Raw genomic sequence first — 18749 nt, forward strand, 5'->3', positions numbered from 1 at the left:
CTAAAGGTGGTTTAGAAAACTAAGAAAGCACATAATGCTTCTATAAAAATCCTATAATGTGACAAGTTCCTTTTAAACTTTGTAAGGAAGAACAAAGACCCAGAAATAGTCAAGGCAGTTCTGAAGAAGAGTGAAAGGGGAAGCCAAACTTTCCCAAGATCAAACTTATATAAACCTTTAATAACTAACATAGTATGGCAATTAGCATTAGTGAAAGGTTAGAAGAGCTAATGGAATTGAGAATCCCTGTGATAGATGCAGGTGGCACTACAATTCACAAGAAAAGGTTGGACGAGTCAATGAGAGAGGGAGTACAAGTATTTTTAATTCATGGTCTCTGATGTCAAACCACCTGGGTCAAATCCCAGTTTAGCGACTGACTAGTAGAGTGACCTGGTATAGTGTCAATTCACTTACCACTTGTATTTTAGTTTCCTCAATTGTAATGAAGATAACAATTTCGTTCCTACTTCATAAGGTTCTTATGAGGCTAGAATGAGTTGTTACAGGAAACCTTCCAAATACACACACACATACTTCCCCAGAATAATTCTGAAAGCTGTTTCCAAAAGTCTAGAGTACATTCACTCAAAAAATCTTCAATCATTGCATATTCTATGGCAGCAGTCCCCAACCTTTTTGGCACCAGGGACCAGTGCTAGTATGAGAATCTAATGTCTGATGATCTGAGGTGGAGCTGAGGAGATGATGCTAGCGCTGGGTAGCAGCTGCAAAAACAGATGAAGCTTCCTTCGTTGCTCACCTCCGGCTGTGTGGCCCGGTTCCTAACAGGCCACGGACCAGTACTGGTCCAGGGCCTGGGGGTTGGGGACCCCTGTTCTATGGCATGACACTAAGCCTCTAAAACTAAAGTCGTCTCTTTCTCCCAAGATTCCCAAATCACCAGCTACTTATATTTTTACAGTAATAATAATGGTACTAAATAATGGTTTAAATAGAAATCATTAATTAAAGATATTTCTATTAGTCAATAATAGTGTTTTTCTTCTCATAAACAATTAGAAATATTATAAACCAAATCCATAGACAATTCAGAATAATAAGCATTTTTTTAAAATCATTTTTTAAATCAGAGTTCAAAGATGAGGCTATCTTTTAGTTGTATAGATATTCTACATAAAAATTCAGGTTATAGTTAAAATTACTAAATTATATTCAATTGTATTTAGAAGATTCAAAAAGAGCTCATGCCCCCAAACCTAGTATATCTGGTTTTCTGGCTGCTGTGTCTGTACATTGCTGCCCTCTAATGGGCACTGTGGTAAATATAAAGAACCACATTTACCACCTTACACCCAGCTTGGGCACATAATGACTTTTGAGAAGACAAAAGAAATGAGAGGAAGTTTAAGGCTCACGAACTCCACATATTCGTAGAAACATCTGCTCTTACTTGTAACTCCAAATGCATTCGGACTAGTTTCTTGAAGATTACTGAGCTCATTAGAAACTGCAGCCCAATTTGGTTGTTGAATCTCCTTATTGAAACAAGGAAATTCATTCTCTCCATAAGAATAAAGAAGCAGCCAAATTTTCATCTTGAATTGCAGAGAAATGCAAATATAAAGTAATAACCATGGAGTTACACAACTTAACACTTATAGAGAACATGGTAACAATTTTGTCCAAAGCAATCATGATGAAATGCCCAAGAAAACTGGCAAAATGTACTATTGCTTAGAGGAAATTCTGAAGTTGGATAATGATTCTCAAAAAATGCTCTCTGTAATTCTGCTGTAAGGGCATATTACTGTAATGAGAGGTACGATGATTTTCTCAGACTTGAAAAAATGACACACACACCATCTGGTCTGGAAACACAGATTTTTCTCTTTCCTTGGCAAGGCAAATGAAAATATGCCTAAGACTTACAGAAAATGAGGCTGAGAATGCATTTCAAATAAAAGCACAGCAAAATAAAACAAAAAACCCCAGTCCCTACTGGAAATTCAAAGTAGGCAACAGCCACATTGGGAAAAAAAATTTCTTTCTACACACTGGTCAGCAATGAATGACAAATCAATGCGACCTTGTTAGAGGTTACCAACTTTCCCATATTAACTTAGGTATTCAATTAATATTTAATGTGAACCAATTATACCTAGAGTTGTGTGGGACAGTAAGTTTCACAATACCTTGCAAATACAGCCAAAACCAATACTATCACTGGACTAAGTTGTTAAACACTGAGAAAATGTAACTGGACTTTTTAGAGTCGCCTGGCTGCGAACACCATACTGACGGAATGAAACATTCTCAATTTTCCATCCTCACAGGCCTATCAATAATCACCCAATTAAATTAGTGTCTCAACTTTAATACAAATAAATTAGGTATATGACTTGATACCTAATGTTTAATATCTAAATTAGGACTGACTGCCGTAATCCAGAGTTTCTCAACCCTGGCACTATCAACATTTTGGGCTAGATAATTCTCTGTTGGGGAAGAGGAGTGTTTTATATTATAAGATGTTTAGAAGCATCCCTAACCTCTACCTATCAGATGCCAGTAGTATACCCTCTCTAGTTATGATAACCAAAAATGTCTCCAGATATTGCCAAATTTCTAGGGGTGGGGTGGGGGATTGCCCCTATTGAGATGGAAGCTCCATATTCTAAGACAAGTATTATTTTTACAAGTACCAAGGAAGCATATAGAAGAGACCTATACTCTCACTCACCTACTGACATGCAAATTGAAACTATAATAAGATACCACCACACAACTATTAGAATGGCTAAAAACAAAACAAAACAAAACAAACAAAAGAAAACAACTGAGAATACCAAGTGTTGGTGAAGATATGGAGCAAATGAAGCTCTCATATATTGCTGGCGAGAATGCAAAATGGTTATAGACACCTGGCAGTTTCTTATACAGTTAACATTTTGTTAGCATATACCCTAGCATCCTACTCCTAAATATTTACCCAAGAGAAATGAAAATTTATATTCACATAAAAACCTACGCAAATGTTTAGAGTGGTTTTATTGCTAACTGCCAAAAGTGTCCTTCAGCTGGTCAACAGATAAACAGAACTTTGGAATACTACTCAACAATAAAAAGGAATTAACAACAGATAAAAGCAGTGACAAATGCACTGAAATGCGTTATATGCTATGTGAACAAAACCAAACTCAAAAAGCTACATAATGACATCATGGAAGAGGCTAAAACTACACAGACAGAAAAGAGATCAGACAATGAGAGTATGAGGCGGTAGGAGGATGTGACTATAAGAGATCATTAAGGAAATTTGGAGGGTAACAGAAATGTTCTGTCCTTATTGTGGTGGTGGTGGTGGTTGTATAACTTCATCTGTTAAACGTCTGGAACTGTACATTAAAAAAGGGCTAATTTTACTTTATGAAAATTATATACGGTAAACCTGACTTAAAAATGAATAAATAAATCAAATAGGATGGGGGAAGAAGATTGATTTTTATGCTTCGTTTCCTCATAATAAGCTAAATAAGTTGTTTATGTTTTGACTTTTTAACACTACGATGATCACAATATTTTACTTCCTTCTTACAACAACAACGAAATCCCTTGACTCACAACAAAGAGTACAAACATCATCAGTAGAGACTAAATTTGCCTGGGAGTACAATTAATTTTCTGCAGAAATGTAAAAGGTGTAGATCTTACATGGTTTAGAATGGCTATTCCTGTATTTGGGCTTTGTTCTCCTGTTAGGATTTTAAAAACTACTTGTTTCAATGCTGGGTAATGAAATAATGGTAAGCCACAAATAAAAATCTCATTTTATAAGAAAGCCTGAGTGCTCATTCTTCCTTTAACTTTTAAGAAAACTATCAGACAATTAAAACATTCAGCTTTTATTTATGTACTACTGCAGATGCAAAACAAATTAGAAAAGCAGCACTATGTAAACCAGTAAAACACATCTCTAACTAATTTCTTAATGTCTTGAAATGGAGGTTTTAAAAAATTCTTGTCCTGGCCTATCTTAACATACTCATTTTGTATGCAGTTAGTGGTCCTTTATAAGTATATATCTAGAATCATAGTGATAGAGCAGGTAAGTAGCTAAATCTTCATGCAGACATTGAAGATTCTGAAAGACAAAGTGGGCAGACCCAGGATTATTGATTGGACATGGAAAGGAAAGCTGTATAAATGTATGGTCAATCATCTTCATCGTATAAACCTTACCTATGCTTACACAATTTGTCTCCAATGGATTTATTCCTTTCCTTCGCCTTCATTCCACTTCTCCATTCCCCTCTTCTATCAGTCACCAAACACTTTTCTTATTTAGGAAGCTCCAGAAAGTCAAAAGAGCAGCTAAAGCCAGTTACGACTTACCCTATTCGTGTCCACTCACATTCCTACAATTCATTCCTACTCACTAAAAAGTAATATAAAGGAGTGGTGAGAAGAAACTGGAAAATTAAGGTTCGCTTCTGAAATATTTCAAAGGGAAGTGAAGGAGAGACTAGATACACATACCAGAGTTCAGTGCAATAAAGTATTTACAAACATCTGAATGGAATCACCATGTCTCAATTATAACCCAATAATAAAGAAACAGTCAAATTATATGGTTGGTTCTGCTGACCAAAAGGGAATTTTAGAAATGTGATTTAAAAAAACTGACTAGTTAAAAATAGAACCATTTGGATTATTTTCCTTACATTGAGACCATCCTTCCTCCCTCCCTTCAATTTCCTGCACAACCCAAGAAAGTAACTTTTTAACTTCGTAAAATATTTACTTCAGGAATGTTGAGACCATCAAGGACTTCAGAATCTTAAAACCAGAAGGAATCCCGGAAAGCCTGATGACAATCCACTGGGATGTTCTCTAATTCCCACTCATCATGTACTTGTATTTTCTTCTCAAAGTTTAGGGGACTGTGTACCTAGAAAATGGCTGGAAATAGTAGATGCCTAATACTGAATGAATAGAATTGACTAAACTAAATGGAATAGAAATAATTGTGTGTGTGTGTGGCAGGGGGAGTCCAATAAGGGCTCAAGAAGTGTAGAATTCATCTGAAACGTGATCTCCATGTCTTACCTAATAATACAATCCCTCGTGATGACCACTTTGCAAGTGTTAAAGGACAGGGGTTGTTTGTGCTTCACATTCACCTGTAATATGTAAAATTACTAAGTATTTTATTGCAGTTTTTAGTTTGTGTTGGCTTGGTGTAAACTATGTATTATAAAAATTTAAGTTCTAGAAAGGCGAGAAAGGAGTTACTTCATTTTTGCATCAGTGGCTTGGCACACTCCCTTACATACATTATGTACTTGGTCATGTAACAGACAAACCTGTGTCAGAACCCTAGCTCTGGTCACTTCCTGGCTATAAAATTTCACAGTTCTGGAATAAGCTTGTAAAGATCTAGGAAATAAACATTCAGTATTAAAAGAATCAGTCCCAGAGTATCAAACACTGACTTCCATTTGATGTTTTGTTATTCTTCGAAATCCATCAATAATAGATCATCCTGCCGGCAAGAGAAGAAAACTTTCTAATCTTCGGTTTCCTAACCTATCAACACCTGCCCTATCTAACTCACAGGGTAATTTCTAAGATCATATGAGAACACAGGTTAAAGCGCTTCACAAAGAACTAAGCATAAAATCAGCCATTGGAAATATCACTATTTTTCCAATTGGAGATGAACTAGTCTAATGGAGTGAGATGATGGGATTAGGAATTGGCTAGATAAAAATTGCTGAATTTAAAACCTGAATTCAATTACTTAGAGCCATATGATTTTGAGCCAATTATCCCCAGTAAAATAAGGATAATGACATCTATCTAACATTATTGTTATGAAGATTAGAGATGATGTATGTAATGTGATTAATCCCACGCGTGGCATGTTGTTCTAAACATTCAATATGTATTATTATTACAACAGAGCAAGAGAAATTTCTAATGTGTTCATGCTATATACATTAGTTCTACACAGCCGCCAGAAATGGCAAAGACCAGCACAGAAGTTCTCCTGATAGAACTTTTCTTAAATTCCTACTATTCTAGTAAATAGACGTACTATAGTATTGGACACAGTTATATGTAGAGTTCAGGGTGTCAGTCCAAGTGATAAATTTTAAAATGACTTCAGAAATAAAATTCATAAATGATTGACTAAAGAAACACAATTTAGTATTCTAATCGGTTCTCAGATTTTGAAAGGATGTAACTAATCCTCCAACATACAAAACAGTACACTATACAAATAATTAAATTAAACAATACCAGGATACTGACCCCAAATTCTTCCTAACTATATCTCCTGAAAAATACATCTTCCCTCAACTTTCCCTTGAAGACCAAACTTCCCACTTACTTTCCTTTTCTTAGTGAAGGATTCAACTCCGAAAAGCTTTATAAGCAGAAAAGAATGGCTAGTAATCATTAGTCAAAATCCATTTTGCACATTATCTCCCTATCATCTTAGGTTCTCTTCTTTCCTGGTATCTAAATTATTATCACACACCTTACCAATGTGAAATATCAATCTTTTAAACTTATTGCATTTCTTTTATTCCGAGAATATTTTCACTTTTAAGTTTCTGTGGTCACTTCTCAGTTTGTTGTTTTTCTTTCAGCTTTTTATTCCCTGTCTGTTCAAAACAATGCAATTCAAATGATTTTCCTGATCCAGTGGACAGTTATTATATCAAGGTAAAGCACAGTAAGTACATTGGTCAATTCTGTGTGTGGTAGTTCTGGTCTCTAATGAGTCTAATATTTGTGTCTTAAAATGTCCAAATACTCTTAAGAGGACAGAGACCTAAATGAAAATCACAACGAAGGCAAATGACACATTGGAAAATTGTGACTAAGAAGTTTTCATAATAAAGTGATTGACAGGAAAATCACTTTAAAAATATGGTCTATTCTGATGCACAGTACCAATTGTAATATCTTATAAATTATAGCCCAAAGGTCTGAAGTTAGAGCAAAAAGATTATCACTAGAGAGATGAAACTTTTTAGTTTTTCAAATAAAACATTTTATTAGTACTTTTAGAATCAATAACTGTCTAAATAAATATACTTACTTACATTTTTGAATAGTTGCTCAGCAAGTTCTCTGACATGCTTTATCACTTTCAATGGGTTATTTTCTTCAACTTTAATTCGCTCTACTTCAAAAGCTACCAACTGGAAAAAAGAATCAAATGGCAAAACATCAACTCCAAAATATGCTGAATTAGAAAACTGTGATAATTTCATACAATGGGCAAACCAACAAGCATTCAAAATATATACTGTTATTAAAACAATATATTTTAGGTTTTTATTGGGCTTTACCTCTATTCTAGAGTTACAGAGTGAACTGAGTCCTTGGATAGTCCAGTGGTCTCTTCCTGATGATTTAGGGCCCTATTTCTTCTTGTGAAAAGTCATACCTGAATCTCAGACAGACCCTCTCATTTTCCAGGTCTCACTTAGAGAACTCTCTCACTCAGAGAATTTCAGATGGTCAGATAGTCTTCAAACATTTCCCTAACTCACAAAACATGAGTCACACGTTTAAGCTAGGTCGCTCAGATACTATCATAGGTCTGCACGTCACTAAACTCCTGAGCTTCAGCTTCTTCACCTCTAAAATAAGATGATAATCTTATTTTCATTGGAAGAAGATGAACTTTAGGCTCCTTCTAGTTCTCAAATTACATAAACTCTAATCCATTTCTTTATTAAATAATTGATGGGAGAGCAGTGTGCATGTGTACACTGGGAGTGGAGAAAAGAGTACTGACAGGAAAAAAAAACTGTGAAGAAGATGGCTGATTTTTTTTTTTAAGGGTATAAGATTTTTCCTTCTAGGAACTAATAGATGCACCGAGGCAGACAGACATATAAAACTATAGTTTCACCTATTTTAGACTGGGATTCAGAAAGATTGTCAAATGAAAGCAAATATTTTTCCCTTCTAACAGTTATTTGAGTGGATTGTATGACTAAGACAAGCTGCTTCTCAAAGCTCCACAAGCCTGTCATGTAGTTGGCTACCCTCGGCTAAATGAAAACAAGGATCCCTTTCTCAGGAGCAAATATTATTTTCCTGCAAAAGCAAATTCACATGCAAACCAATTAAATGGCCAAAGCAGGCAGAAGAAGGAATTACTTAGATCTGATGTCTCATTCCTTTTAAGCCCTTGACTGAAGTATTCATGTGAACAACTGGCTTTCAAGTAACAATGTCAACAAGATACCAAAAATCATCACTGTAGGCAGAACACAGAACTTGATGAATACTAAAGTGAGACCCAACAGGAATCCTGAACAGACTCCTTGCTTATTGTTTCTAATCTGGAGTAAATATGTATTTTATGTATATAAATATACATAATAAAAGCTAAGTTGTCATGTAAAGTTAGAGATACAATATAAAGCTTAATGCAGACTAGTGGCTCTCAGAGTCATCTCCTCTAGGAAAGTTTGGAGGAGGTGGTGAGCTAAGAGCAGAATATAGAGAAGGAAAAGTCATAGTTAGGCTGAAAGGTAGAAGGAGGGCACTCCAAGCAAGGGAAAGACTTATAAAAATAGAGACTGCATCAAGCAAGTTTTCTGCAAGCAGATAATCTGACTTATTAGTTGTGATAAAATTGCCAGAGGAAGTTACTAAAAAATTTAGATAGAAAAGAAAGGAAGTACATAAACCAGTTACTATTCAGAATGCTTTAGAGACTGTTAAAATGTAGGAGTTAAAAAAGACTCTGAAGAGTATCTGATTTAACTCCATAAAACATTATGTATCAATTACTTAGTTCAGAATCTAAAGGTCGATATATGTTAGTATTAGATAATCAAAGATCGGTCATCTTTAATGTTGGTATAAGAGAATCAGCGATCAATAATTGATCAAAAGGAACTGTCCACCTCAGGGCAATTGCTCCTAGACCCTCATATGCATTGTGTTAACTATTGATAAAAGCATTTGTACAAGTCTCCATACTCGGAACTAAAACATGCCTTTTCTTTCATTCTTACCTATGAATAGTTAACTATGAACATTTTTACAGAGAATAAAAGATCCTTCTCAGAACTAAGACTCTTTAAGACTTTTGATTCCTATCTTCTCTATATGAAATAAAATATCAGCAGCAAAGTAAGATCACTATTACTATTCTCCACTGTCTTGGGTGCCAGAAGTGTTTTTCTTTTATAGACTTCAGGAAATTTTAGATTCATTGATTCTAATACAACACTCTTTCAGAGCATTTTTTTAAGTTCGGCAACAGTTAAGGGTTATAAAATTTCATTACATCATGTGCTATACATCATGTTCTATACATCAGAATGAGCTACTGTGACAACAGTTCGATGATAAATGGAAAGATGCATTAAAATAAGAGAAATCAGAACACAAAATAGCATCCTTATTTTGAATCACATCTGTTTGAATTTTCCCATTATATGGACAATTCCTTGAAGAAAGAGACTTAAATCTTCCATATATTCAATACCTCCCCAAAAAGTTAGACAACTGTTGATTACTGATTAGTAAGAATGGCACTAAGTGAAACTATGGCTCTAGGACACTGATAGACTACATGTAACTATTTGAAATCACATATCTATACATTAAACTTAGATCTTTCTATGAAAGTAATAAAAGAATCATGCTATTGCCTTCAAAAATAAGAGTTCTATTTATACAATCACTGTCAATTTTTCAAAAAGATTTTAATCCACTATTTAAAATTCAGTTTTCAAGATTTTTATGTACTTATGAGGCATTCTATAATTGTATTTTTTCTAATTTTCCTAATACACATTATAAATACCAATATCAATAAACATAACAGTAAATAATATTTGGATTATTTGATACTTAATTTATAATATAGTTAAGATTTTGATTAAAGTCTGAAATACTACTTCTCTACTTTTAACTATTAGTCTAATTTTGTCTGTAAATAATGTATTCATTTGATAAGAACTATACCTCATCAAAGAGATCACAGGATCTATAGGGAGGACCTCTTTCTGAAACAAAACCTGCAAATGCCATTCCATTGAGTACTTTAGTGAGGAAATCATTCTCAACCAAACCACGCTGCCCCAAGAAAGCTGTCTGTAAGAAAGAAAATGTGAAATGAATAATTTATCACTTAGTAATGAATGAATGATCAAAACAAAAGAGAATGATAAAAGCCTGAATAAACGTCTTTATGCATAGATATATTATTATAAAATACATTTCTCTCAAAAAGGGTTTTTGATACTTGAAATACTACATGTACTGGAAAAAATAAAAATGAATCTGTCTATAAAGCAGGAGGAAAATCAGAAATTAACATTCAATTTTAAAAGAAAACCCAAGTTAAAGTCAATGTACTCTAAAGGAAAACATGTCAGTTCCAAAGTAATATTAAATATTATCATCTAACCACAGAAAGCAGAGATGTGAGATATCAAGTAACCTTATTTGATAAATTAAGGTCAAAAAACATAGCTTGAAAAAGACAATCAGTTGTTTTATTAACTTACAGTCTACATTTTGGACAGATACCATATGGTACTGTATCTTACTTTGTGAAAATGTATTACTGGTTCTGCATGAATTCTTATAAGTTGTAGGCATGATCTATATCCTTGGAAAAGCTGCGCAAATAATCTAAGAAAAACTGCACGTACTTCTTTATCCTGAAAATATAAGAAGAAACATGGTAGGCAACGGAATTTCTTAAAAAACAAATGAAATGTTAAAAGGTAAAAAGCTGTGAAGAAGCTGAGAAATATTTAATAAATCTGCCTGTGCTTCCTGCACATGTCTCATTTGTGGCAGCCCTGAGTGGTGGGCATCTAGTCCACCCCACTGGTGTTCACAGGAGGCTGTTTCATAGCTTTTTCTGAAGTTGAAGCAAACAAAACTTGCCTCTAAGTACATCCAACTTTCCTATCAGAAAAAACATAAGTCACAGAGCCTCCCCACTTTACCATTTTAAAAAAAGGCATATTTCCTAAGTCATTTGATTTTTATAGCCATCAAAAGAATTCTTCACAAATATAAAAGAAAAAAAACCTCAAAAGACTGTATTTTAAAAGCCTATAAAATTCTTCCAAAGTTCATCCAACTCAAAAATATCTATTCTTATCTTAATAAGGTATGACTTAAAATCTATTTTGATAATTCAGGTTTTAATAAAATCATAGTTTTAGAACCATAAGGAAACTTACAGATCTATTTAGTTAAATCTTTATTTAGCAAATCTGTAAGAATGCTTAAGGAACTTGACAAAGGTGAACAGTTCTACAAGGCTCCTTATTGGCCACAAACTCATCTCTAAGAAATGCAATGAGCAAAATAAAAAAACAAAAAACAAAAAACACCTCTGTTATATACTCACTCTTTTATGGCTTCTAATTGGAACTATTTTGATCTACTCCTTCCTCAAAGTAAATTCTCTCCTGTTATCAACAAACTCTGTTCCCATTTTTTGTAAGCTTCTCTTTTTTATTCTTGCCTGATCCTTCTGATCTGACGCTTGGCACAGTTTTCCAGGTTATAACTTAGGTTTTGGTTTTTTCGTACCATACTTATTATGCCTTCTCAGGGCAATGGTCTTAGCCCTTCTCCCTAGCAGGTCACTGTGCTGTCCCGTGGCTCTTCTTTGAGCAGGTCACAAGGTCAGTCAGTGGCAATTCTCCTAATTTCTAATTTGGTAAACTTTTTACTAGGTTGTTCATCTAACCCTATTTTTTTTACAAGGCTGTCCATCTAATTCAGATTCTTTAACAATTATACAAATAAAAGCACAGCTCTCTTTAAAAGCATCAACTTTGAATCTTAAACTTCTTACCAGCATTTTTGAGTGGGATAAAGCTGTTCGTGGAGGGGGAAAAGCATGATCTGCTACTTCCAAATCTGGGTGTAGAACCTAAAACAAATAAGTTTTGTTATGTAGAAGTCTTAATATCAATAAAACCTATTATTTAATCTACTCGGAGCATTAAGATGAAAAAGTGTCAGTCCATGAATTACAGTATATTTTTTCCATGAAATACAACGCAGTTAGCTGAGGCAGCTCTGTATGTAGTGGTGTGAAAAGATCTCCAAGACAAAATATTTATTGAGAAAAACATGTTCTAGAAAAACACACATAGTATAATCTCATTTATTTGAAAATAAAACAAAACAAACTCTAAATCTATGTATGTACATATAATGATATATTGAGAAGGGAATGATCTAGGACAGAGCGATTTGTCTATATAGTTGAAAATTTTAAACAAGCATTGTTTTTAATGTTTCTTAATGTAATGAAAAATTAATTAGTTACTTAACTGAAATACTTTGGAAAAGGAGAATAAGCTCACAGTTCAGACAGGTAAAAGGACAATACAATGATACAAGTACTATAAATATGTGAAAAATAATATATGAAATATAAGTAAAATTAATTCGGCTTAGGCAAAGCTAAAAAATGAAGGTATCATTTGAATTAGGCTTTGAAGGAAAGGAGGTTGGGGAGCAGGAGAGGAAAAAAGATCCATGCAAAACTTAAGCAGAGAAAAAAATGAAAATGCATCAGTATGTAGTAAATTTTTGTGTTTTTTTGCAGAACCATTTTCAAATACTCAGGTTTTGGTAGTATACTTTTAACAAACCAAAAGACTCGAAGCAATATTTAAAAATGATACTAAAATGGTGACAATATTTATAACCTAATCACCTGATCATTACTACAGTATAATAATGTCTTCATGTCTATAAAGTCAACCATGGTTATTACATAGCTCAAGAACTGTGTTGCCATTTGATTAAAATTATTTACTAACCAAATGAAGCTCACATACTTATGTATCAAAGCTCTCGCACAGTCCACCAAATGTGATTTCATTTTGGTCCAAGTTTGACAATATACTATGCTCTATGTCTTATTTATCATACTAAATTGTAGCACATAATCCACCATTATTCTTGACAACTACAAAAATAGGCATAATCAGTTTTATCAAAATGAATTTTACTCATTGATTAAATTTAGTGGCACAAGTACTGCAGGTTAATTTATACCAGTGTGCAGCAGAACCTCTACCGAGAGCCACTGACTTAAGAATTAAAATGTTAATCTTTGTTAATATTAGTACTTAATTCCTGAATAATTATAAATATAATTATTAAGTAATCATCTGTAAGATTTAAATAATTACTTAAGAGTTCTAAAACACTGAACTTCTTTTCAATCACTGAAATACTACCTTTTTAGTGTTTAATATATCCCCATATACCACTGATGCAATTATTTAGTTAATATTTTTCTTTAAATTGTCTTAAAATCAATTTATCTCTTTGAATCTAGTATTTTCTTAGGTGCTATCATATGTGAAATCATAAGTTTTATATGCTAATTTATTATTTTTAATAAACACTATGATAAATACATAATTATTAAATTAAAAATGGTTCCCATACACAACTGAAAATAATCTCCATACTTTACTTGGGAAATAGTCTTCTTGTTATCCTATGTATAAGACAATCATCCTACAGATAAAAACCAGCAAACAAAGACCGAGAGATAGAATGTGATTTGCTCAATAAAATTAACAGGCAGAATCTAGACTGAATTTAGGTTTTCTGAGACCTACACAAATATTCTTTCCACTCTATCACACCTTGTATTCCAGATCAGAAATTACATTAGGAAAAATCAGTCTTCTCTAAATGTTCCTATCCTATAAGATACCACTGCAACAGAGGGATTGATACGAATTTGAGATTTTCCAAGGAAAAATCCCTCCTGGTGGTGTTAGACTACTTCTGAGTTCCTATTTAAGGGAGAAAAAAGATTTTAAGCAGCTCAGCCTGGAATATTATTCAAGAAGAATATGAAGGTCTTAGTTCTAATAATGCCTTGGAAAGGAATGCAGGATTTCTGAGTTTCAATTTTCTGATGGATAAATGGGCACCTAAAATGTTATCAGCAAAAATAAAATACTGTGCTTTTAAAAATCGGCTAAGGTAAAATAATAACAACAACAACATTAAATTCATTTCAATGAGAAACACCCAGGCCACAAGGTTTCTTAAAACTTCACTGCATAAAATGTTGGGCATTAATCTACCTATAAATTACATCTTTCTTCGGTAACTTGAAAACACTGGCAAAACAATATCAGACTTTTTGCAAATAGTACATCTACCAAAGAGGAATGAGATGTGAATAAGGAGGTTGAAGGAGAAGGAACAAATGCTAGCTTCTAATGGGGGAATTAGTGACTTCAAGGTAGTATCTCGTCTTGTTTTCACAGGTGTGTTTCTAATACCTAGGATGGTATTTAGTATATATGCTGAGTGGAAGAGTGAATGTAGAACAAATATTCAGTCAAGATTCAAAGTATGTTCTTTAGATAATATCTAGTAAAGACTCCTAAATACTATATGAGGCGATCTTCATGTTTTAAGAACTCTTTTTTAAGTAATTACACTGCCAATGATGTCTAATTGCCAATGATATCTTCTATCTTAAGTTTAAATTTAAATCAAAGAAAATCACTATTTTAAAAAATGTCATACCAAAGAAAGAGCTGCTTGAGTCTGATGTAGAAGTGGTTCCGGGAGGGAAGAGAGGTGAATACATTCAGGAATTTTAATAGTGCCTCCATCCAAATCTGCTATGATTACATCTAACTGAAGGAGATAAAAAATTAATATAATTACTGAAATGTATTTGTTGTTAAGCAAACTAATTTGGCCTTTACTAATTCAAAACAAGAAGCTCCAGCTGTGGGAAAAAAACTCTTGCTCGTCCATAGTAACAGAATGCTGGGTTCATGGCTTCGCAGCCACTGTGTGCAGTAGTCCCCTCTGATCTGTCATTTTGCTTTCCCAAGGTTTCTGTTACCCTCAGTCAACTGGTTAGAAAATATTAAATAGAAAATTCCAGAAATAAACAATCCATATGTTTTAAATTGCATGCCATTCTGAGTTGTGTGATGAAATCCTGTGTCCCACTCTTTGCTGCCCAGGACATGAGTCATCCCTTTGTGTAGTGTATCCACACTGTATATGCTATCCACACATTAGTCACTTAGTAGTCATCTTGACTGTTGCCATATGGCAGTGCTTTTTTCGCATTACCCTTATTTTACCTAATAATGGTCCAAAAGTGCAAAAATAGTGATATTCGCAATTTGAATATGTTAAAGAGAAGCTGTTAAGTACTTCCTTGAAGTGAAGAGCTATGTATGTATAGGAAAAAACAGTACATATAGAATCGAGTACTATCTTTGGCTTCAGGCATCCACTGTGGGTCTTTTAATGTATCCTATGTGGATGAGGGGGAACTACTGTATTTCCCAGCTTCCTTTGAAATTGGGTGTGACATGTGACTAAGATTCTGCCAGTAGAACATTAGAAGTAATGTGTACACCTCCAGTCACTCAAAATAGAGAATATGTAAGGCTCTCCTATGCTTTTTTTCCCCCTTTCCATGGCTGAAACTATGAACCAGCAGCAATCCAACCTTGAACCTTCAGATGATGATAATGCCTGAGAGGATTCCAGTGGAGAAACAAGAAGGAAAGAAGCTTGGACCTTTCATTAGTTCATAGAGGAAACTGGTCTGGCGCAATAGGACACCTCTATGGACTGCTGCATGAATGTGAAATTAAACTCCATTTTGTTTGGGCCATTGCATTTTGGATGCTTTATTATAGTAAGTTAGTCATAATCTAAATAATATAGTAATCATTACAAGAGTTAACAAGTGAAGAAAATAGTATATGTTAAAATGGTACTGTTTAGGTGCTCAAAATATAAACTTATTTTTAACATTCTACAAAAGTTTATTTAAAAATAATTTACATAAAAAATATAATAAGGAAGTAGCCAAGATTGCTGAAGTTATTACATTGATAACAGGATTGAAATTTATTCTACAAAAATTAGGAACTTTGCTTTTGATAACAATTGGTTTGTCCTGCCTCCAGGGAAAAAAATTGACTGAAAAAAAATTTACCTGCAAACTAAATGGGTATGCTTCTAATTAGTACCTACTAGTTTTTACTGAATATGTTTATTGATGTACACATATTTTTAGAAGGCAATATCAAAGTTAAACAGGAACTAGATATTAACATGTAAGGTTAGGGAGAATGATTAATATATGAATGAGGGTCCTATTTATAATTACAATGTTGAATAGTCTGTCAGTTTAAATGACATCCATGATTTGATTAGAACTGTAATTACATATGAAATACCAACAGAGCTGGCATTTAAAACTATAAGAAGAATTACAAAATCTTAAAGATCTATGGATCGCAGATATCATATAGCCCAACTTTTCAGGAGAGAGGTATTCTTAAGCTCCCTGAAAACTGTCACATAATCTGTTCCTTGCACTCTCACATTACTTGAGAGTACACTCCTCACATAAGGAAACTCACTCATCATCATTGGGCAGTTCTAATGATTAAAAACTCTCAAAATGAGCAGAAATTTGCTTCTATAACCACTATACCCACTTACTGTATTTCAGCCTTTTAGAGCTACAAAAAATATAGCTTACTCTTCTTTCCTATGAAAACGACTTAAATATTTATCGTTAGTTATCAAACAGTATCAGGTTATTACCTGAGAAAATTTCCTTAGGACCTCACAGAATATAGTTTCTTAACTCTTGATAATCCTTAGATGTCATTCTCTGAAGTATGTTATTTTGTTATAATCCCTCTTAAAGTTCAGTACAGAGAACTAACCATGTTCTTCCAGAATTGGCTTGAATGTAGAGTATTACTTTCCTTCTTTGGTATTTCTATGCATGTGGCATGAAGAATGGAATAATTTGGTTGGGCTCACACTTAACTATTCCTCTTAAACCTTTCACTATTTTGTAAATGATTTTTGCTTTTTAGTTATCAACCATTCAGCATTAACACAGGCCTCATTTCAAAATATGAATTGAAGTACTCATAACAAAAGTATAAATAGAATTCTAATAAATTATTTTATCTTCTTTCCCATAGATAGGATGAAAAATACAGATAAACAATATACCAAAAGACATTTCAAAATATTAATAAACTCATTTTATAACTCATATTTCCTATAGGAAAATTTAATATATTTAGATTTTTTAATGATGCTCTTCTTCTAGCCAATCTTTCCTATAGGGAATACAACAGATCTGGAAATAATTATTAGTAGAAATGTTATAAAACTCAAAGAAATATGATAAGCCACTGGCCTCATTAATGGGCAATTTAAAGATGAATACTTACAAGTTCATGAATATCAGTTTTAAAGATAGAATGTACTCCAATAATGAAAGGTGTTGGAGAACTTAGAACTTCCAATAGTTGAGCCGGGAGAATGGGAATATAAGGGTAACTGGAAATAATAAAAATATATGTGAGATATATTTGTTTTTCCTTAATAGAAACAAATTTTTCTTTTTCTTTTTATGCTGTATAAATTTTATATTACCTATGTTTAGATATTATCAATATTATTCTCATAGTTGTTAATATTTAATTTTCAAAAGGACAGATATAAAAAATCTTCATGTGAAAGATATCAGATAGAAAAATATATAAAGTAAACGGAACCCAGGGCAGCTTCTTTATCCCTTACCTGTCCTAGGCAAACAGTCTTTCAGTTTTTTTTAATCTTGCTTAAAAGTATCTTGTCTTACATAGAAATCTGACATCAGACGATAACACTGACTCCCTCCCTTATGGGACCTCCTCCTCAATACTAGTGATGATTTGTCTATATAAAACAATCACTCATTTCACTTTTCAATATTTGATTTTCAGGAAGAAAACAATTAAGGCTCAGATACTTTTTTATTTAAGGATTACGAAAAGCATGAAGGTAAAAATAAAATAAAGAAAATCTGCCAACAGTTTAAATTTTTTCCCTAGTTTATAAGAACTGAAGTTTCCTAGATGTTATCATTACCAAACTGATAAACCAGTATATTAGGAAAAATATTCTACTTACAGCTCTATCAGGCATCACTGTTTAGATCATTTTGTTTTTCACTTTTTATCATGGAAAGTTTTTAACACGCCTCTCAAATAACAGAGAAAAAAAGGAAAACGAAACCCTATGTATCTAATCCAGATCTGACAATTACCACTGTATAATCACATACATATTTTTACCCACTTATGTTCCCTTCCCTATTGTACTGTTTGAAGCAAATTCCAGACATCTTATCATTTATACATAAATACTTTAGTAGGTATCTAAAAAAGATAAGGGCTCTTTTTTTTAATAGAGACATAATATCATTATAACCCCCTAAATTAATAATTCTTTAATATCGAATAATCACATAGCACTAACTTAGGACCTTTATCACCAACTGTATTGAAAGAGAATTAAATGCTACTAACAATACTATCCAAAATAATTTTTTTTTCACTAAATTAATCAACACTCAGTGATAGATGGCTTGGAAAAGTTCCAAATTCTAGGCTAGATTTCTATCAGAATCATGACTTTGTAAAAAAATATATATATGCCCTTGTGGTTCAAAACTATTGTACTGTGACATTGTGACTGATCATTAATAATTAATGCATATTTTGAGAATTAATTAAAAGTACTAAGTAAAAAATCTCACCTATATTTAAGAGGAAACATTAAAGATTCTAGGGCTCTGCAAGCATCGCTAAGTCTCTGGAAACTTGCAGAATGGAAGAGAACCTTATTTTCTGTGAGGACTGCACAAAACAGGCTGAGGACATTCTGAATACCTGAAA

At 33.1% G+C, this 18749-nt stretch overlaps 1 protein-coding gene across 5 annotated transcripts in view; it reads right to left on the reverse strand.

Annotated features, from left to right (window-relative positions):
- The window catches only part of SBF2 (SET binding factor 2), a 364550-nt gene that overhangs the window by 140910 nt on the left and 204891 nt on the right, over nt 1–18749 (reverse strand). For all 5 annotated transcript variants that reach the window (XM_016147353.2, XM_016147354.2, XM_036220406.1 and 2 more), the window contains exons 7-13: nt 18611–18743; nt 17259–17367; nt 14551–14664; nt 11831–11908; nt 10560–10673; nt 9973–10101; nt 7080–7178 (exon numbers count right to left, since the gene is read on the reverse strand). In XM_016147353.2, the coding sequence (XP_016002839.2) occupies nt 7080–7178; nt 9973–10101; nt 10560–10673; nt 11831–11908; nt 14551–14664; nt 17259–17367; nt 18611–18743 (776 nt within the window). The remainder of the gene's footprint in view (nt 1–7079; nt 7179–9972; nt 10102–10559; nt 10674–11830; nt 11909–14550; nt 14665–17258; nt 17368–18610; nt 18744–18749) is intronic.

Source organism: Rousettus aegyptiacus, unplaced genomic scaffold, assembly GCF_014176215.1.
Source record: "Rousettus aegyptiacus isolate mRouAeg1 unplaced genomic scaffold, mRouAeg1.p scaffold_m13_p_5, whole genome shotgun sequence".
Taxonomy (NCBI): domain Eukaryota; kingdom Metazoa; phylum Chordata; class Mammalia; order Chiroptera; family Pteropodidae; genus Rousettus; species Rousettus aegyptiacus.